This window comes from Panicum virgatum, chromosome 5K (genome assembly GCF_016808335.1).
Source record: "Panicum virgatum strain AP13 chromosome 5K, P.virgatum_v5, whole genome shotgun sequence".
In the NCBI taxonomy this organism is placed as follows: Eukaryota; Viridiplantae; Streptophyta; class Magnoliopsida; order Poales; family Poaceae; genus Panicum; species Panicum virgatum.
In genome coordinates this window covers 48,990,886-49,008,961 of record NC_053140.1, presented here as the reverse complement: position 1 = coordinate 49,008,961, position 18,076 = coordinate 48,990,886, and the positions used below count along the sequence as shown (strand labels likewise).

The 18,076-nt window shown below is 45.9% G+C and overlaps 1 protein-coding gene, 1 long non-coding RNA gene and 2 pseudogenes across 3 annotated transcripts; 2 read left to right on the top strand and 2 right to left on the bottom strand.

The window, feature by feature from the left end:
- The first annotated feature begins 5,067 nt into the window (after positions 1-5,067).
- Positions 5,068-5,933, top strand: LOC120708102 (heavy metal-associated isoprenylated plant protein 28-like). The gene is made up of 2 exons (XM_039993210.1): positions 5,068-5,344; positions 5,458-5,933. The coding sequence occupies exons 1-2, from the start codon at positions 5,339-5,341 to the stop codon at positions 5,914-5,916; spliced, it is 465 nt and encodes a 154-aa protein (XP_039849144.1). The 5' UTR covers positions 5,068-5,338; the 3' UTR covers positions 5,917-5,933.
- Positions 5,934-6,226: 293 nt separating this feature from the next.
- On the bottom strand, positions 6,227-7,268 carry LOC120708103. Its single transcript, XR_005689225.1, has 3 exons — positions 7,131-7,268; positions 6,775-6,962; positions 6,227-6,333 (listed from the first exon to the last, which is right to left on the bottom strand). It is a non-coding gene; the product is annotated as an uncharacterized LOC120708103 (long non-coding RNA).
- A 1,073-nt stretch (positions 7,269-8,341) lies between these two features.
- Positions 8,342-13,007, top strand: LOC120708099 (annotated as a pseudogene). The gene is made up of 10 exons (XR_005689222.1): positions 8,342-8,522; positions 8,638-8,824; positions 8,974-9,104; positions 9,496-9,563; positions 9,681-9,748; positions 11,209-11,362; positions 11,438-11,527; positions 11,608-11,747; positions 11,955-12,044; positions 12,584-13,007. The product of XR_005689222.1 is annotated as a bifunctional riboflavin kinase/FMN phosphatase-like (transcript).
- Positions 13,004-17,984, bottom strand: LOC120708098 (annotated as a pseudogene).
- Between the last annotated feature and the right edge of the window lie 92 nt (positions 17,985-18,076).

The window sequence follows — 18,076 nt, the reverse complement described above, 5'->3', positions numbered from 1 at the left end:
GCCGATCAAAATTTCTTTCGAAATCGATCCGTCGGCCTATATCCCGAAAATCACCACAAACCCTCAAATCCTAGATGAGGTGTGGAGTAGCTATAGAAGAGCTAAACCAACACAAACCAGCCCTTGGAACAAGCGAGAGAAAGCACGGAAGCGATCGAGAAAAACTGCAGATATAGCAGTCAGGGACCGGTCAGACCGCTTGCTCTGGGCGGTCAGACCGGTCGGGCTGGATTTGAAATTCCAGACCGGTTAGACCGGTTGCTCCGACTGGTCAGACCGGTTGCTGCGACCGGTCAGACCGCTTCTGCTCAGAACAGAATTCCAGCCCGCGAACTCGAGGTGATTTCAAGATTACTCGTTCAAATCATCACCAGATGGACTCAAAATTAGCAGGGAGGTTCCTGGGATAGAGACGAAGCTCTCCACAAAAGGAATCAACCCAAAACGCAAAGGATCACAAGAATCTCGTGGGGGAAAGAGGTAAAAGAGGGTTTTAAAAAAACTCCAAAAACCTCAATCCGAGGGACTCGTGATTCTCGGGGGTTTAGCTCTAGGCTAGATGGTCGAGAAGCAAATCACGGAGTCGCTAAACCCACCAAGAGAAAGCTTTAATCTAAAAAACCACCAAAAGAGAGGAAATCAATCCATGAACAAAAGATGAACGGGAACACAAGAGAGCTGCTCAAAAGGGTCCTCAATTTCATTCAAATTCATCGTGATTTACAGAGGAATTCACCTATACAAGAGCTAGACCTCCACCCATTCATCCACCCTCTCAGATTTGTGGACCTAGCTATAATCTAGACCACGTTTTCCATGGAGACCTTGGCCTAACCCTAGAACAGAGAGAGGAGCAAGGAAAAACAGAAAAGGACTCGTGGCTTGGAGGCTCACCTGTCCAAGGGGGCAGGTGAGATGTATTTATACGACCTCAGGGGCGACCGGTCAGACCGGTCTCACAGACCGGTCAGACCGGTCCCTTACCAGAAATGACCTCCACCCTGACTCGTACACTAAAAACGCCCGTAGGGGCAAAACCGGAAAGGGTACAAGATCTCATCCGACGGCGGAGTTTCTTTCTTCGACTCGAAGCCTTCTCTGCGATGCCGCCACGTCGATGCAGATCTGATCCGCGGTTTTGAGGGGTCTGCGAAACCCAGTGAGGTGGCCAGTTTTGTGAAAACCGCCAAAACTCCACGCATGGGAAGATTCCCGCCTCCACGTCGTGGCCCTGGACGCCGTTCCCGCCTCGGCCTTCTAACGGCCCTAGACGCCGCCCGACGCCCGTCACCTCCTCGCCCGCAGCGAGACCCTAGACGCCGTCGATGCCCGTCATCTCCGCCAGTCCCGAGACCGACGCCCGTGCCTCCACGACTTGGCGTCTTCAACCGCCGTCCGCCAGCTTGGTTTTGTGGCGTAAACCAAGAAACATGTCATCTACCGGTGCTTGCGCCCTCGATCCAGGAGTGGACGCCAAAGCTGCGGCTCGGCACGAGCTCCGGTCCCGGCTGCCCTTCACCGCCGTCCACCGCACAGTCCATCGGCCACAGCACCTCCACGGCAGCTCACCGTCGACACTCGACGCCCGTGTACCTGCAACCAAAGACCAAGCACACTATCACACCGTACGGTTGACAATTCACTCATCACATCCAGGAGTGAGTACTGATCATTCCTCACCTGCACACGCCGAAACGATTACTATTTCAGTTTCATGCGCTTTTGCAGTGGAGGAGTTAATTAACTAACAAAAGCGCCGATCCATTAATACAAGCTGTGCCCGCGCTGTTCCTGCTACCCGGGCGGCCATCGTAGCGAATTCCTGCCGCTTGGCGACGGCCAGCCAGCCCAAAAGCGCATCCCGCACGGCGGGCACCGGCCGGCCGACTGGCGTTCCTCTTTTCTTTGGGTCAGTTGGATCCATGCCACTCCAACTTTTTGAAATTGGATTTCATGTTGAAATCCATGTCATTAAGTGGCATGATTTTGAACATAAAACCCAATTTCACGGAGTTGTGGTGGCATGAATCGAATTTTCCCCTTTTCTTTCCCCGGCCCACTGTAAAAAGACTCCGACGACTCTGAACGCAAAAAGGTCGGCGAAGCTTGCGGTAAACTTACACCAGTCACTGGCGCGGCGGCAGCATGGGGCCGACGGCGCAAAAGCAACAAGGGAAACTACGCTCCCCAGTTTCTTTCAAAAAAAAACAAAACTACGCTCCCCAGCGGCACCGATCGGGGAAAACGACGTGTGGACGGGGCGCGTCCTGGTCCTGGTACATGCGTGCTGGTCTCGCCCTCGTCTCCCGGGAGTCTCCCGTTGATCGGGATGGAACGTGGCTTGACGGGCTTTGGAGGTCTGCTAGTTTGGTACTACTAGCCTGGGGACAGGGGCCCGGTACCATATATGAAGCCATTAACCGGCCGTTTTTTTGTTAATGCAGGGGACAAGGACCCAGTTGCTTTATTACCGCGCTGCAATCATGCGGAAGAGCCCTAGAAAGGAAGATACATGCAACCCCAAGGAAACGATGGCCTGCTGATTAGCTAGGAGTAATGCATATGCATGTTAATTGAGCATAGGGTTCCTTGTGGCCTAGAAGCAAGTTTAAAGATTCGCCAGCTCCTCGCCGGCTGCTGGCGCTAATGGTGACGGGCCACTCTGGTATTCAATGCAGCGCTTGCTGCTCAGCCAATGCCAACAACCACAGCTTGTCTTCGCCGGTTGGATGAGCGTCTTGCGAGACACCCATTTCCTTCTCTCTCATCCATGTAGATACGAGCCGGCTCATCGCCCATCATAATACTTGCTTTAACTTGTCTACCGGCTTGAAGGTACTCAGTTCATCTATCACGTGTGCTCGCATTATCCTCAATTCAATTTAGGAAACTAATAAGTGGTTTTTTTCAGTGGGCAACATGCTCTATGATACCAAGGAACCACACCAATGCTGTTTGGTCGCTAAAGAAACACTCTACCAACTCAGGAGTAACTAGGCAAATCCTGTTTCATAGGTACTCGTCAAGTTATATATATACAAATATGATGCTACTCCTAAAATATCAGGATATAATGGTCCAATCCAAATTAAAAAAAAAAATGAGCAGCTAGGGCTACGACAACTCTTCCGCTCTGATTATCACCAAACTCTCCCCCCCCCCCCCCCCCCCCCCCCGACCGGCAGTGGAGCTTTTTCTCAGAGGAGAAAAAAAAAGTAGAAGCGCTGAACCAAAGCTGAAAGATGGACAGGAAAGTGCACTTTGGAGTACTTTGATTGATCATTGTGTGCTACTGTACGGAAAGGTTCTCCTTTATGACGGCATCTTGGCGATCAGCTTTTTTTTTTTTGATAACTTGGCGATCAGCTTGAAATTGCGTAAAGGCACACAATTCTGACGTGGGGAGCCGACACCTTTCGCACCCTGAGTACTGCCGGCCCAAATGCCGCAGACGAGGCTTTAGGGCCAGCCCGAATTCTGTATCCGTTTCTGCAGTCAAAACTGTCTAGACGAACTGCCACGGAAATACACGGCACGCTACATGTTCCTTTCATACGCTCTTTCTAGCACTACAAGATCGATCAGTTGGCTTAACTCGCTCGTTTGAGTAACTTTAAGGCAGCCAAGCCCAAACACTGACACACTGTGTCAACTTGTCAAGCGTCAAGCGTGATCCATTTGACCAGACACGAGGCGTCAGGCATCTAAAGGCTGTAACGGTAATACCATTCGTATGAAGAGGAAAAAGGGACCAGTTGCAGCAGCACCCGAAGGCGCCGAAGCTTGATTGTGAATAAATAAATGTAAAGGTAGATACCTTATCTTTTTGTTTTTGAAACTAACGGCAGGAATGCTGCCAAATCATATAAGTAGAAGGAGAAGTTCATGCATAGTAGATACCTAATCTTTAATAACTGATGAATGAACAAGTTATCAGAAAACTGGTAGTTTTTTTTTACAATCGCCACCAGATTTTATTGATCATGGATATGATAAGTGTTACATATGCCCATGATCATGGATATGATAAGTGTTACATATGCCCGCCGGCGGATTGAAGAACCACACATGACGACTTAGTAAATCTTTATACAAAAAGGATCTAACCAGATTATGAGCATCTAATCCCTTCGTACTGTAAAGGAAGTCGTTGCAGATATTGACACGGTCTCCAAAAACAAATTTGATCATAATCTTTTTGCTATAAAAAATTTATAAAATAGTCAATATATGCTTTTACGATACTACATTTTTCAAGATGAATCTACTTACACCGCTTTCGTATTTTCAAATTCAGTTTATTTATTTTATAGTTAAAGTGTAAAATGTTTGACTTAAGATAAATTCAAAACAACTTTATTTACAGTACGGAGGTTCGTCGTGGATGAAGTGGACGATCCTCTTGATTTCTCGCACAATCTGACCATACGTCTCATCGCTTCGCCCTTGATACTCTGGACGCCTTGGCGCAATCACTCGCCAGCACCCCAGACTGAAGATGCAAGTCCTTGGCGCTTCCCTGCATGCAAGAGCCTCCAGTGTCGGGCCGGCTATAAAGATTGATGATGGGCTTTAGCATGGCAGTGTAGTAGCTAGCTCTGGACGCGCGGCCCTGCACTACACATACCACTAACCATTCCGGCGGTCCGGCCCGCCGAATAAATAAGTCAACTTGTCGCAGCCGCCACCGGAAGGCAAGGCAGGGCGGAGCGGGACCCGCCGCCGGCGCTGCCAACCAGCCCAGCCGACTGGCCACTGGCAGATCCCAGGCGTACCCTGCAATCCTTCACCCGCATGCTCGGCGCCCTCCATTTCCGCCGCGCTTTCCTCTGACGAAACGCGGCATGGGAAGCCACAGCCTAGCGCTTGCTCCTCCCTACGCGCGCGTTTGGTTGGTCCTCGAACGCGCATGCCAGCGAGGTGGCCGGCGGCTGCTTGCTTGCGCGCGTGCGTGCTCCCGGCGCTTGCCTCCAAGTCGGCATCGGCGTCGTTGTTTGGTGTTTACGCACCGGGACTGACCGTGGAGCGCGAAGCAAGCAGTCGGTGCAGGAGCTGCACTGAAAAATCGCTAGTCAACTCCTCGCCCTGGTGCCGACCTCAGCTCGCGGCCCAACTGCCATTGGCACATGCTTCCCGGGCGCGGCAGCCGTTACACGTACGGCACACCCACATGCTCTGACGCGCACGACACGAACATATATGGGGGATCGGATCCACACAACTTCGACAGAATACAAACATCACAATCTGAACTTGCACCGCCATTCGCCATTGTCAACTGCCTGACAAGAAGACTAAAGAACTGCAGGGAGTTATCGATCCAGCTCGAAAGACGAAAATGACGGTGAGTTTCGTCCCTCTATGCTACAATGTGCGTGCATTTGTTTTTTTTCATTCAATCTGACCGATTCATCTCTGCTGGACATGGACATTGTCATCCCGGCCGGCAACTACCAGCTCGTGGAGATGTGCGTGCACATGGACTGCCCGGGGTGCGAGAAGAAGATCCGGAAGGCGGTGCTGCGGCTGGAGGGCGTGCACGACGTGGAGATCGACATGGCGCAGCAGAAGGTGACGGTGAACGGGGACGTGGAGCAGAAGAAGGTGCTCAAGGCGGTGCGCCGGACGGGCCGCCGCGCCGTGCTGTGGCCGCAGCCCTTCGCCGGCGGCGCCGCCGGCGCCGCGCACGTCCTGGCGCAGCAGCAGCTCCTGTACGACCCCGCCGGCGCGGCCGGCCCGGCGCACGCCGCCCACGCGGCGCGCCCGGGGTCCTCGTACAACTACCACAAGCACGGCTACGACGACTCGCGGCTGTACGGCGCCTACTACCACCACGGCGCCAGCTCGGCCGTCGCCGGCACCAGGGCCACCGACTACTTCAGCGACGAGAACGCGCAGGGGTGCGCCGTCATGTGAGCGTGGCTGGCAGGATCGCACGTCGCCGCTCGTTGACTGTTCTTCCTGTGTCTGTGCTCTTTCGGCTGGAAGGGAAGACGGGGAAGACGGCGGCGGCGGCGTTCGCGGGGGGACGGGTCGGAGCCGAAGCCGAAGCCGAAGCCGTACCCGTACGAATCAGGGGGCTAGGTCGAAATTCTACATTGCAAAGTTTACAAATACTAGCCCTCTAATTTGAGGTGCAGGCCACCACCGGACTCCTCGCGCACCACCACCGGTGCAGGCTGCAGCCGCGAGTTTGGCTTTGCCCTTCCGGCTCACCACCCGCGACCAGATGGATACTCCTCCTGCGAAATCCTCCTGTGAGGCGTTTCCACAGGAAATCTATTGTAGACGTCGGAAATTTTCGGCCCCAGATGCGTTTGGATTGGATTATCACTTTAGGCTATCTCCAACCATTCCCCCCGTCCAACTCTCCCCAAACGTACTATTTACTATATTTTACTATCTCCCTCCAAAAAATTCTTCCCCCTATAACTCTTTCTCTCCAATAATTCCCTCATATCTATTCCCTCTATATACTATCACTCATTAACTAACTATTTATTTATCATTTTTTAATTTAAAAAAATCATACAATATTTGTACTGTCATAATACGCATTATCATCATATTACGGGGCTCAAACGAGATTAATATCATGAAAAAACGGTGTGATTAAAGATATAGGGAGAGTTGAAACTCACTCTATATATGGAGGGAGTTTCAACTCCCCCCGTATATAGGGGGAGCTGTGGGGAGAGCCGTTGGACCGCTCGCTCCCCCAAAACCCCCCTACGTAGGGGTGGGGGGCGCTTTACGGTGCCCCGTTGGAGGAACCCTTAGCCGTTCGGTTCCCGGCGTCCAGTGACCTTGCTGGGAGACAGTTTGAGCCGGCAGCGGAGCCCCTATTCCACCTCCTCTTGCGTCCGAGGGGGAGGAGGAGAGGAAGACCAGCTGGATTGGTTCGATTCGATCCAATCTGACTTTGATTGATTGGGTTAGGTAAAATAGGAAATTCAAGTGCCCTGTAAAACAAAAATGAAAATGAAAATTATGAAATCAAGAAAAAAAAGAGAAGAAATCTTTCGAATTGAAACAATTCGCATAAATATGATTATATTTCGAAAGGTATTGGATGTCAAAAAAGTGAGACGTGCAAATTTAATGTCAAATATCGAAAATTCTCCACGTACGCACGTGAGCGCCACCGCGGAGCACGCGTTGTCCACAGTCGCTGCGATCGCCCCGGCGTGCCACCCTCCCCTTCGCGTCCTGTCCACCCAAGAACAAGAAACAGCGCAGCAATTGAATGCTGTTGGCGGGCGGCAGAGGGCACCGACGGTGAGCGATGCGAGCAGAGGACGCGGCCGGGCTCGGCGATCATGTAATATTCCGTGCTCGAATAGTTTATTCCGCCTGTGCAGTAACCGAACGGTGAACGTGCTAAACCTCACCGCTCGCCGCTTCCACGCTGGGCTAGCAGCATCAGTCATCACCGGTGCGCCGGACAAGCGGCGGCGCGGTGACCCGAGCCGAGCGCGCACGGCGTCGGCCCACCGCCCACGCTCCACGGGCTTGTCGACGTCTCGACGATGCCAGCTAGGCAGGCACGGAAAAAGGGTCTGTTTAGTTATCACCCCGTAAACACAAAAAAGCCGTAAACGCATTAAAGTGAAAATGAATCTTGCTAAATTGAAGTAGTAAATGAAGTCTATTTACAAAACTTTTTGCATGGTTAGGTTGTAAATCGCGAGACGAATCTAATGAGCCTACTTAATCCATGATTCTGCAACAGTGATGCTACAGTAACAAACCACTAATTATTAATTAATCATGAATTAATTAGCATCATTAGCTTCATTTCGCGATTTACAATCCATCCATGCAAAAAGTTTTGTAAATAGACTTCATTTACTACTTCAAATTGGGAAGATTCTGACGAAAAAAATTTGGCCTTTACAGGCCTCACGAACTAAACACGGCCAAAAGCACCCGGTTCGGTTCTACCCCGCGAGCCAACCAAACACACCCGATTCTCGGCCATGTTTGGTTAGGTGTCATATCATAATTTCATAAAAAAACGAATATCTGTATGGAATACTAAATAAAATCTATTTATAAAATTTTTTCAGGGATGGGTGTAATTTTTCGAGACGAATCTAATGAGTCAATTTCTATCATGATTGGCTACAGTGACCACGCTCAATTATTCCCTAATTGTGCGGTCAAAGACCTCATTAGCTAGAGTAACTGCTATAGTACCATAGTTGTAGAGATAATTTTGTAATTAGATTTTATTTAATACATCTAATTAGCGATCAAAGCATCAAAAAAATTTATGAAAACGTTTTCACGCCAAACCAAACACGACCCTGGCAATTGGCATAGTGGCACATCATCCCCCCTCGGCGGGCACGGTCAGTGGCCTCCGCCTCCCCACGCACTTCAAATCCCCGCGCCGCCTTCCCCGTTTCCGCCCCATCCCGCGCCCTCGCCTCCTCATCGCCCCCTCGCCGCGACCATGGCGGCGGCGCACCAGGTCTCCGCCGTGATCTTCGACCTCGACGGCACCATCCTGGACACAGGTACGCGCGCGGACCCATCCAGCCTCCTCGCCGTCCCTCCCGCGCCCCGTTCCACTGGCTGGCACCGTCGCTGTGCCTGTTTTCTCGGCGTGAAGTGTTGATTGCCCGGGCGCAGAGAGGGCGACGAGGGATGTCTTGGACGAGTTCTTGGCGGCGTACGGGAAGGTCCCTGACCCGGAGAAGGAAGAGAAGAGGCTGGGCCAGATGTACCTGGAATCCACCAGCGGGATCATCAGAGATTACGGGCTGCCGCTGACCGTCGAGGAGTACTCCAAGGCGATGCATCCGCTCTACCTGAAAAGGTTTCTCTTCGGTTTTAACATGTCTGTAAAACATCGCTTCATCATGAGTGGTCAATGTTTGCAGTCCTAATATTGCAATTTTTTCCTTCATCATGTGTCGATGTCCAGTTGCCAGCACTTATGTTGTGTTGCTGTTACTTTCTCCCCAGGTGGCAAAAGGCAAAACCGCTTCCGGGAGTGAAGAGGCTTGTTAAGCATCTTTACAAGAACAGAGTGCCACTCGCAATTGCTTCGAACTCCGTCAGGAGAAACATTGATCACAAAGTTCCGAAACTAGAAGGTACGAGGATGACTGTTTGCTTCGGTCGTACTTTATCAGTGGCATAACTAGATATGTCTTTTGATCTACCGCTCTTGGAGCAAATAAGTATACCTATACTGAAGGGAATGCAAAGTCTTCCGATGTGATTTTAAGGATTTATTATGGTGAAATATGTTATGTATACTGCTTTACTCATTGACTGGGCGTCCATATTCAATTTCAGACAACATGATCATGTAAGTAACTAAGCATTGCTAGTCCCGATGCAGCATGATTCAGACATGTGAAAAAACGAATTTCGAAATAGTAATTAATAAGCATTCTTATCTATCTTTAGTCGGTACATTTTCTTATGTATGGCATTACTTGCTTAATCCATTTACTACAGAACTCCTTTATTGTCTTCCAGATTGGGGAGAGTGTTTTTCTGTTATTCTTGGTGGAGATCAAGTCCCTAATGGAAAGCCTTCCCCTGACACTCTTTAGCACGGCTCACCAATCATCCGTTGTTATTGCTATTTAACTTGCTATCTCAAGTGCACAGCTGTTGTGCTGTTTCCGTGCAACTATATACTTATATTTAGCATCTTGTATAGATTTCTGGAAGCTGCAAAGCGACTTGGTGTAAATCCATCATCATGCTTGGTCATAGAAGATTCTGTGTATGTACAAGCAAAACTTCTTCTCCACGAGTTTTTTTTTTTTGAGGGAAACACCGGGGGGGACGAACAGTCCCCACCTGAATTGACTTTCATAGATGCCGGCTAGCCGGTGGGTGAAAGTGTGGAGTTACAAGACATTGGGCCAAAGTAGGGTGTAAGCCTGCAGGAGATAAAGAGAGGGACTAAAAGACCCTATTACATGAGAAAGAGGTTGCTCCAGTGTTCAACTTCATCACGAAGTTGGACAGGTAGGCGCCAACGCCAAAGCTGAGTTGCATTGTGACATTCCAGAAGAAGGTAGTGGAGGTTCATAGCTTGATGTCTGAACACGACTCCATGTCGGTGAAGCCACAGGTGCCAGCAGCAGAGGAGGAACATTGTCGAGAGAGAGAGCGAGCTGGAGCTCCTGCTTGTCCCTGCACTTCCCACAGTTTGGACACCGGCGGGATGCTGGCGGGGTCCCAGCCTAGATGGAGCCAGAAACGTCGTGTGAACTCACACTGGGAGATGATGTGGTCCGGGGTTTCAGGTGCCAGACCGCAGAGGTCGCAAGTATCCGAGTCGAGAACATTTTTCCGTTTCAGGTTCGTTTTGCACTGGATGCGTTCCTGGAGCAGCAGCCAAGCAAAGAATTTCACCTTGGGTGGAGCATGATTCTTCCAAACAAACTGATAGTACTCACACTTGTTGCCCGTGGTGATGGCAAGCTTGTAGATCTTTCCACGAGTTGTTATCTTGTGCCCTCACAAAGAAAAAGAAAAGTTGCCTTCGCTGTGTAACCAAATCATATAATTTTAAGTCGATTCCAGTATGCCATGACGAGTATGTTTAAAGCGGATCCCATATAGCTTCCATTGGGCTCAGCCTCACAAATCACAAATTTAAGGCATTGAAGGTTGAAATTTCTTAGTAAAAATGGTTCGAAATTTTCATATGCAAATCATTTATATAATGATTTTCTTTCGTTTTCAGCTGCATTCTATTTTCTATGTAAAACTTCATAGCATGTTTTACAGTACCTACATTTACAAATGTAGCATTTTTAAGTTACGTACACTTTTCTATGGAAAAAGGTCCTTCAGCAAGTTTGAATCACAATCTTCTCATTTGCTCTTGTTATATCCTTGATGAATGAATGTCCATGATTCTCATAAGAAAAGTTCCTCTCTGTTGTTTTTTTCCTAATCACTACCCCCACACAACTTATCTTTCTTAACTGTTTCCAAGTGTCATGACATTTCAAAATCAGTGATGTCTGTATGATGCGCTTCTTTTGATCCAGTGGAAATTATAAGGATCACAAAATAATCATAAAGATTTTTGTATTTGTGCCCTCAGATAACCCTATCAACTGTGCTGAAGTGGTAAATTGTATGCTTCCAATTTTGATGCATTGAAAAGAATGCACTTGTTCTGTGCTATTGAGCTACACTTTCTGCTTCCTTGGTGGTATTTCTTAGTGTTGGAGTCAAGGGTGCCAAGGCTTCTGGGCAAAGGCGGTTGCAGTACCATCACTTCAAAGTCAAAGGAAGCACTATAATATTGCCGATGTCATCCTCTATTCACTTTTGGACTTTGATCCTGAGCTGTGGGGTCTTCCTCCATTTGAAGATCGTAACTCTCTTCATTGACCACTGATTTTGTGTTATTTATCATTATTTAAAATCTTATGGGTGACACTTATTGTAGGCGTTCAAGGTGTTTTGCCCATTGATCCCTTAATTTCAACTGCTCAAATAGGCGATAGAATTCTAAACAATCTTCATAGGGTAGTTTCAGGTTTAACTCTTTCCAACTACTCTTATATACTATGCTATTCTTTAGATACCCATGTTTTTACTTTGATTATTTGCAAACAGATGAACGTACCTACAACTATATTGCTGACCAAATATCAGGAATTTATTTGGGTTGGGCCAAATTGAAAGTGCATGGATTTTATAAGGTGGTCATAGGTACTGGGTGGGACTTTTCACAGCAGACCGTTGAAAGAGTGATGGTTGGTACTTTTTCCTCGTATTTGTGGTTGTTTTTCATCTGGGAGGCCAGTTGTCTAAACGTTCCCCTATAGTTCTAAGTTTCTTTTCTGGCACAAGATCTGTGAACATTGGTGATCCAGTAATATTGACTAACAGATTATGCATATCAAGGTTTCTGCACTTTTCTTTCTTGTATGTTTATTTGATTTATTATTTTCCTTTTGCAGGTAGTAGAGTTTCTTGATTATACTGGCAAGATTGAAACAGAGCCTGTGAAGCTTCTTGTAATTGGTTACATCCGGAAGTTACAAATCACAGTAATAACCGTCTCTTAAATTTTACTAGAAATTAAAGAATCTGACAGCATCGATTTTTTTTTCATATTGTTTCATGCCCAACAGTATAGCTTATATATTATGGAGTAGAATGAGAGAATACATTAAGATTATTTCAATTCATGGAAATATATGAGTGACAACTGATACTAATAGTACAAGGAAATAGACTACTAGGAAACCCGGAGAATGAGAAAGCTAATTAACCAAACGGCTCATCCCAAGCATGAACAAAATAGCCCATTTCCTGGAGATTCTGTCTGCCATTACATTGGCTTCTCATAGCCGAGTATGGTGTCTTTATTTTATGTGACATTTCTATTTGTTATTCCATTACGGATACCCTTTGACAATATGTCATGCGATTCTGGAGTTCCTAATTTATCAACAAGCATATTTCTTTTCCTCAAGCAGTCAAGCACACATCACATCTCGACATATGACTGACCATGGATTATGCATATTTTCATGTTGAAGCTCACAATATGATTACAGTGACTCAAACATAACCTTTTTTACAGGATGATATATTGCAAGCTTTAAGTGTAACTGACGAAGACAGGAGCATTGCAAGGGACGCATTGGACCTCCAAACTTTCTCTGAATACGCCCACGACATTCATTTTTCCTGAGTAGTGACCGTATCTTTGCTAGCTCTCACACCACTTCCTCAGGTTTGGCATTGTTATTGCTGGCTCACTAGCATGATGACAGCCACATTTTCGTCCAGGAAACTCCATGAAATACGTGTTACTCGAAGAAAAGGAAAAAAAGTACAGAGAAAAGAAAACATGGTTCGATGTTACCATATGTTGTAATAATGGTTTAGTCTCCATGTCTTATAAAAAATATCATTGCATCTGCACTTGGGCAGAGTGATAGAAAAATTTGTAAGCATGAACGAATGGTATAAATGAACTGCACAGGCATTAGATGGGACATGTACGAATCGTTGTTTACACATGCAATGATATTCAGATTTCCATCATATTTACAGAGGCGAGTCTTTCAAAAAAAAGAAAAAAAAAACAGAGGCGAACAATAATGGATTCACCCTTCTCTTGACAACCTACCATCTAACTGTTCACGTATCGCGATTGAACTTGAGCCTCTACGCAGTTTACAATACACACTGAGTGAGGCCGTTGTTTACAATACACAAACAATCGAAGGACTGGCATATCAACACTTCTAAGATTTTGCGGGTGGGAAGTATGAAGAAATGGTAGAACCCCGTCTCTTTGTGCTCGGCTGCTTCGATGGATGGATCCAACCCTGTATTTCCCTCTGGATCTCCGGCGGTAGCTACTTCACTACTGCTGGATCGATATCTTCAACGTTGAACATCCATGTGTTACTGCCAGAGGGTTCAGCACCACCGTTGGTGCTGCTTCTATCTGCTCTGTTTACTTCCGAGGAACTCCCTGGACCTAACATCACCATGAGTATTCAGCAAACAGAGAGACACGTCAGTGGTTTGATTGGCATTAACATCATTGCATCCGTATAAAAGTAGTCCACCAAACCTGGATGACTGCAAATTAGTCCGTCGGATTTTCTTTTCTCATGGAGGGCAGATTGACCTTGTGAAAAAACTTCAATATCGAGGAAGTTCCCTATCAGAATAAAAAATCTTGTGTGAGTTACAGACAGGGAAGCTAAGAATTAGTTTGAAACTTCTATACTGCCAATACAAGAGTGAAAGATTCAAAAATTAATGAAGTGAACGGAATTAGGACATGTTAAAATCAGAGACTTACGAAGCCAGAGGTAACATGGGGTGTGAAAAGGCCATGTTTTAATCATTACTCATACAAGCACTAACTTCTGGGATGTTTGTCATCTAGGAACTAGGAACTTGAATATTAATATTAAGCAACCAAACAAGCAAAAGACTAAACACAAACAAAGTGTTTCATTGACCAACTGCTGAAGAATACTACCCCACAAGGAATCGGTTTGATGGTATCCAGTGTCCACAGAGGAGACTAGGACAAACTGATCTTAACTTCAGGCAACTTCTTTGGGATTCTTTTTTCTTCATTCGCTGAACATTGTTTGGCTGAAATCGCTGAATATCTTTTACCGTCTTCTTTCTCTGAGGTAGATGGCTCACATTGTTCTTCATGAATTGGCGTCACATATACATTGTTATCTACAGAAGCACATTGGCATATCAGTAAAGTAAGAGCAAAATTTATTTTTGCAAACAATAGACACACTTGAACTTAGGAACATCACCGAGAGATGGATCCTCTGGTACAGATGAAGAATCAGGTATAGCCGAAGATGCAGAAGAACTAGGACCTTTAACGTATCTCAGGATCGAGTTAGTTCCCTAAAGAATGAAATAAACTAAAGTAGGGAATAAGAAGTTAACAAAATGCATTTGTGATTTTTGTGTGGGACATGTGTCCAATCTAAATATGAATAATGACAAATTGCACAACCCTGGCAGCATTTGCTAATATGAGAATAAGACACCAAAATTTAGAAATAATTGAAAATAAGGCTGCATACATGGTAGCGCAGATTAAATAATAATTTAGTTTTTCATTTTTCTCAAAGTTCATTTATATTTCACGATTCCAGAAGCTGGCAAAATTTCCATATAAAAAAGGCATATTTGTCAGTATAAGGTAGTGCAATATCATATGTTTTGTTTGAAGGAAGAGATTTTAAAATTGCCAATATATCTTATCAGGATATCAAAATCAATGATGTTGCTGTGTTGCCTTGTTTCTTTAAGGTGACTGGACATTTAAAATGGCAAATGTATCAAATCATCAATTAGTAAGAAAGTTATGGTAAGCATACTCTTGGTATATCAAATATTTTGCTTGCAGTGACAGAAAGAGATGTTATGCTCCATCCAATGTTCTGAGATTCTAAAAAATCGTGAAGGCCAGATTCAAATAGCTTCATTGCATCCTCTTGAATTTTCCCAGTCCCATAGCGCAATGGACATGATTTAGAAGGGAATTTCTTCATTGAATCATGTTCATTTTTCTGCAGCAAAGGTAGAAAAATGAGGACACTATGGTGCATAATGTGAAATTGAACTAGATACATGCTGATCATTTTATCAGAAAATACTCTAGATATGCTAAATTAATCAAATGAAAAAAACGTAAAAGAAAAGATATTACACAAAATACCTTAGATGCTCTGGCATGAAGAGTGAGTGTTTGAGCAATTCTCTTGTTCTGGTTCAGGTCAGACTGAATTCGTTCACTTAATTCCTCACAAAGTTGATCCAGCCAGCCTTTGACCTACAACATTATGAGACTGATTGAATCAACAGAATTTGAATCTTAACACTATCTTTCCTAAACTCGCAGTCTCCTACACAGATGGGATCTTATCTTTTAGCCATACATATGGGATCTGACTCAGGCAGCTTGAAAACTTATTTAAGTCAGGTAAGGTACTGTTGAATGCATCTAGTATCCCAAGGTCATCAAACTATCAAAGTGCAGCATTATAAAGCACCAACATAATTCCATGTGTACAACATGCTGCTCACCAAAATATTATTTGATGAAATGTAGTAAGTAATCAAGTGCAGTGCTTGTTTACAATGAGCCTGGCGTAGGCTCTACAAATGTCGCTGACATGGACGACATGATGCATAAGTTTGTAATATGGAACTGCCAAGATTTCTTAAGTAGCCGCTGATCATCTCAATGGCATGTGGGGGTCCAGATTCTAGACCTACAATGTCACAAGGTACCATATTTTCAATTTGTTTCACCCTAATTAAGCCTGGCTCTTCCTGCACCATTATCACATTTGTTTTTTCACAAACCAAAACATGTAAATGTTTAGATGCTTATGCTCATTGCAAGTAACCAAAATCCATAAGGTCTTCAATGGACCTCTCAGATACCCTGTTTCTGAAGCAGCCAAAAATATTTGAGAACAACGAAAATAACAAGAGTAAACATTCTTACAGAAGTGCAGTTCTTCAGTGCTTTTGGTCCAGGAAATGTCTTTCCACACCCGTGACTCTTTGGTAGAAGACGATCCTCAACTTCTTCTCCACTAATGCCCCTAGCAATCTTCCATAGCCATGTTCTGCATGAAGTCAAGGCTTATAAGATGACAGTATTAGACACAATGATAAAAAGATGGATGCAAGGAAGCATGGTTTCTCCATGTTTGATACAATGTACCTACTATCAAGTTAAAAGCTATGTCATCCACTAAAAGTTAAAGGGAATAAGAACACTTAATCTTTAAAATGTGATATCATATAACTATAACTCGTTGATAATATAATTACCCAGTATTTACACCATACTGCTCTTGAAACTTTTCCTCTGTAAAACTTAGAAGATCACCGATGGTCTCGACCCCAAGATCATCCTGCAAGGAACTTCCAAGCTTACCACCAAGCTGTTTCCTGAATAATAATGGTTATTCTCACCGTTCAGTGTCACACCATGCATAGTTTCAAGTAAAGCATAATGTTATGTGATCTAAATAGCAATGTGAAGTGTCAAAGACTTTTCCCAGGAAAAAGCCAAGAACCCAGCAAGGACAGAGGCATCATGTTAGATAATTACATTTTCTTCACAGGTAGTGATGCTAGAAAATCTTGAACCGATGAAGAAGGAACAACTGTTTGTTGAGCAGGCTTGTGCATTCCACTGACAAGTTTAGCTAACATCTGTGCGGCATAAGAACAATGAGTGGAGGATTGTGATAGGAAGAGCAAGGAATCAAATAACACAGAAAACAGAAATACAGGAATTTGAGCTGATATATTGAGCATGGCGAACTTAGACAAATTAATAACCATGAACTATTAAACATTTTAATCGACAGAAAGAAAAATATCTACTCACTATTATGACTCATTATAAACCTTATTGTGAGCGATCCCAGCAGAGCATGTGAATTGGGTTTCCTCCAGAACTCTGACTCGTAGCTGTGCAACAATTATAGCTCCACATGCCAATAACTTATCCTCGTAATCAGCATCCGGTCGACAAAGCCAGGCCCTCACATTCTTTTCCTTATCACTGGCATCCTGAACATATAATGACCTAAAATAACTTCGTCAATGGATGCCCGCTCACACTTCCCTTTGCTTGCAAGGATTGCGACAACCTGAAAGTCCAGATGCAAAACATAGACTTATAATTCTATGTATGCCATGCAAGTCCGGCGCTGTTAACTAGTAGTAAACTAGCCTACATTGGCGAACCTACCTCAGAGCCAGCACTTCTGTAGAGATTAAGGTCGGCCTTGCCACGCGCCACAGGGACCTGAACCAGATTAATACCAGGACAGACCCTCTTGGCCTCATCTCCACGCATGGACCTGAATAAGCACCAGGAGTCCCGATGTCAGGGCCTCAGCAAATTGCCAAATTCCAAGGAAACGAGACTGTCGATCATGACCTCTTCACGCCAAACCCGCGAGCCTCGTAGCCGACGGCGATTAAACCGCCGCCTTTCCAGTCGTTGTACTGCACCACGGCGGTCGGCTGGCCCCTGAGTGCCGGGTTCCTCCGCTGCTCCACTGCGGCAAAGCAAGCCACTCTTTCAGTCGAAGAACGGTTGGACATGGGTGGCAGGGTGGGGTGGGAGAGGGAGGGGCAAGGGAAGTTACGGACCTTGGACGTAGAAGCAATCCATGTCAACATGGGCGATCACCCGGGGCTCCTGAGGCTCCGGCCTTGCCACCGGCATCCCCAATCCTCTTCTCCGGGGTTAAAAAATAACCGCCGGACTCTGCCTCGCCTCCCAAATCCCAATTATTTCGCCGCCCCCTACCCTTTTCTTCGGCTGACAGGGTGGGGCTAGTAAACAAGCGCCACGGCAGGTCGGACTGGGAGGTAGCAACCCCTAGCCTAGGTCCGGTCGACGGCGGCCATGGCAGCCGGCGGCAGTCATTTGGCAAGAGGAAGAAGATGGGTGGACAACTACAAAAAGGCCCATTTACTGGAACAGACTACGGCCCACTGAGAACAGGGCCCAAGACCGAGATTAATACCATTAGCTGTG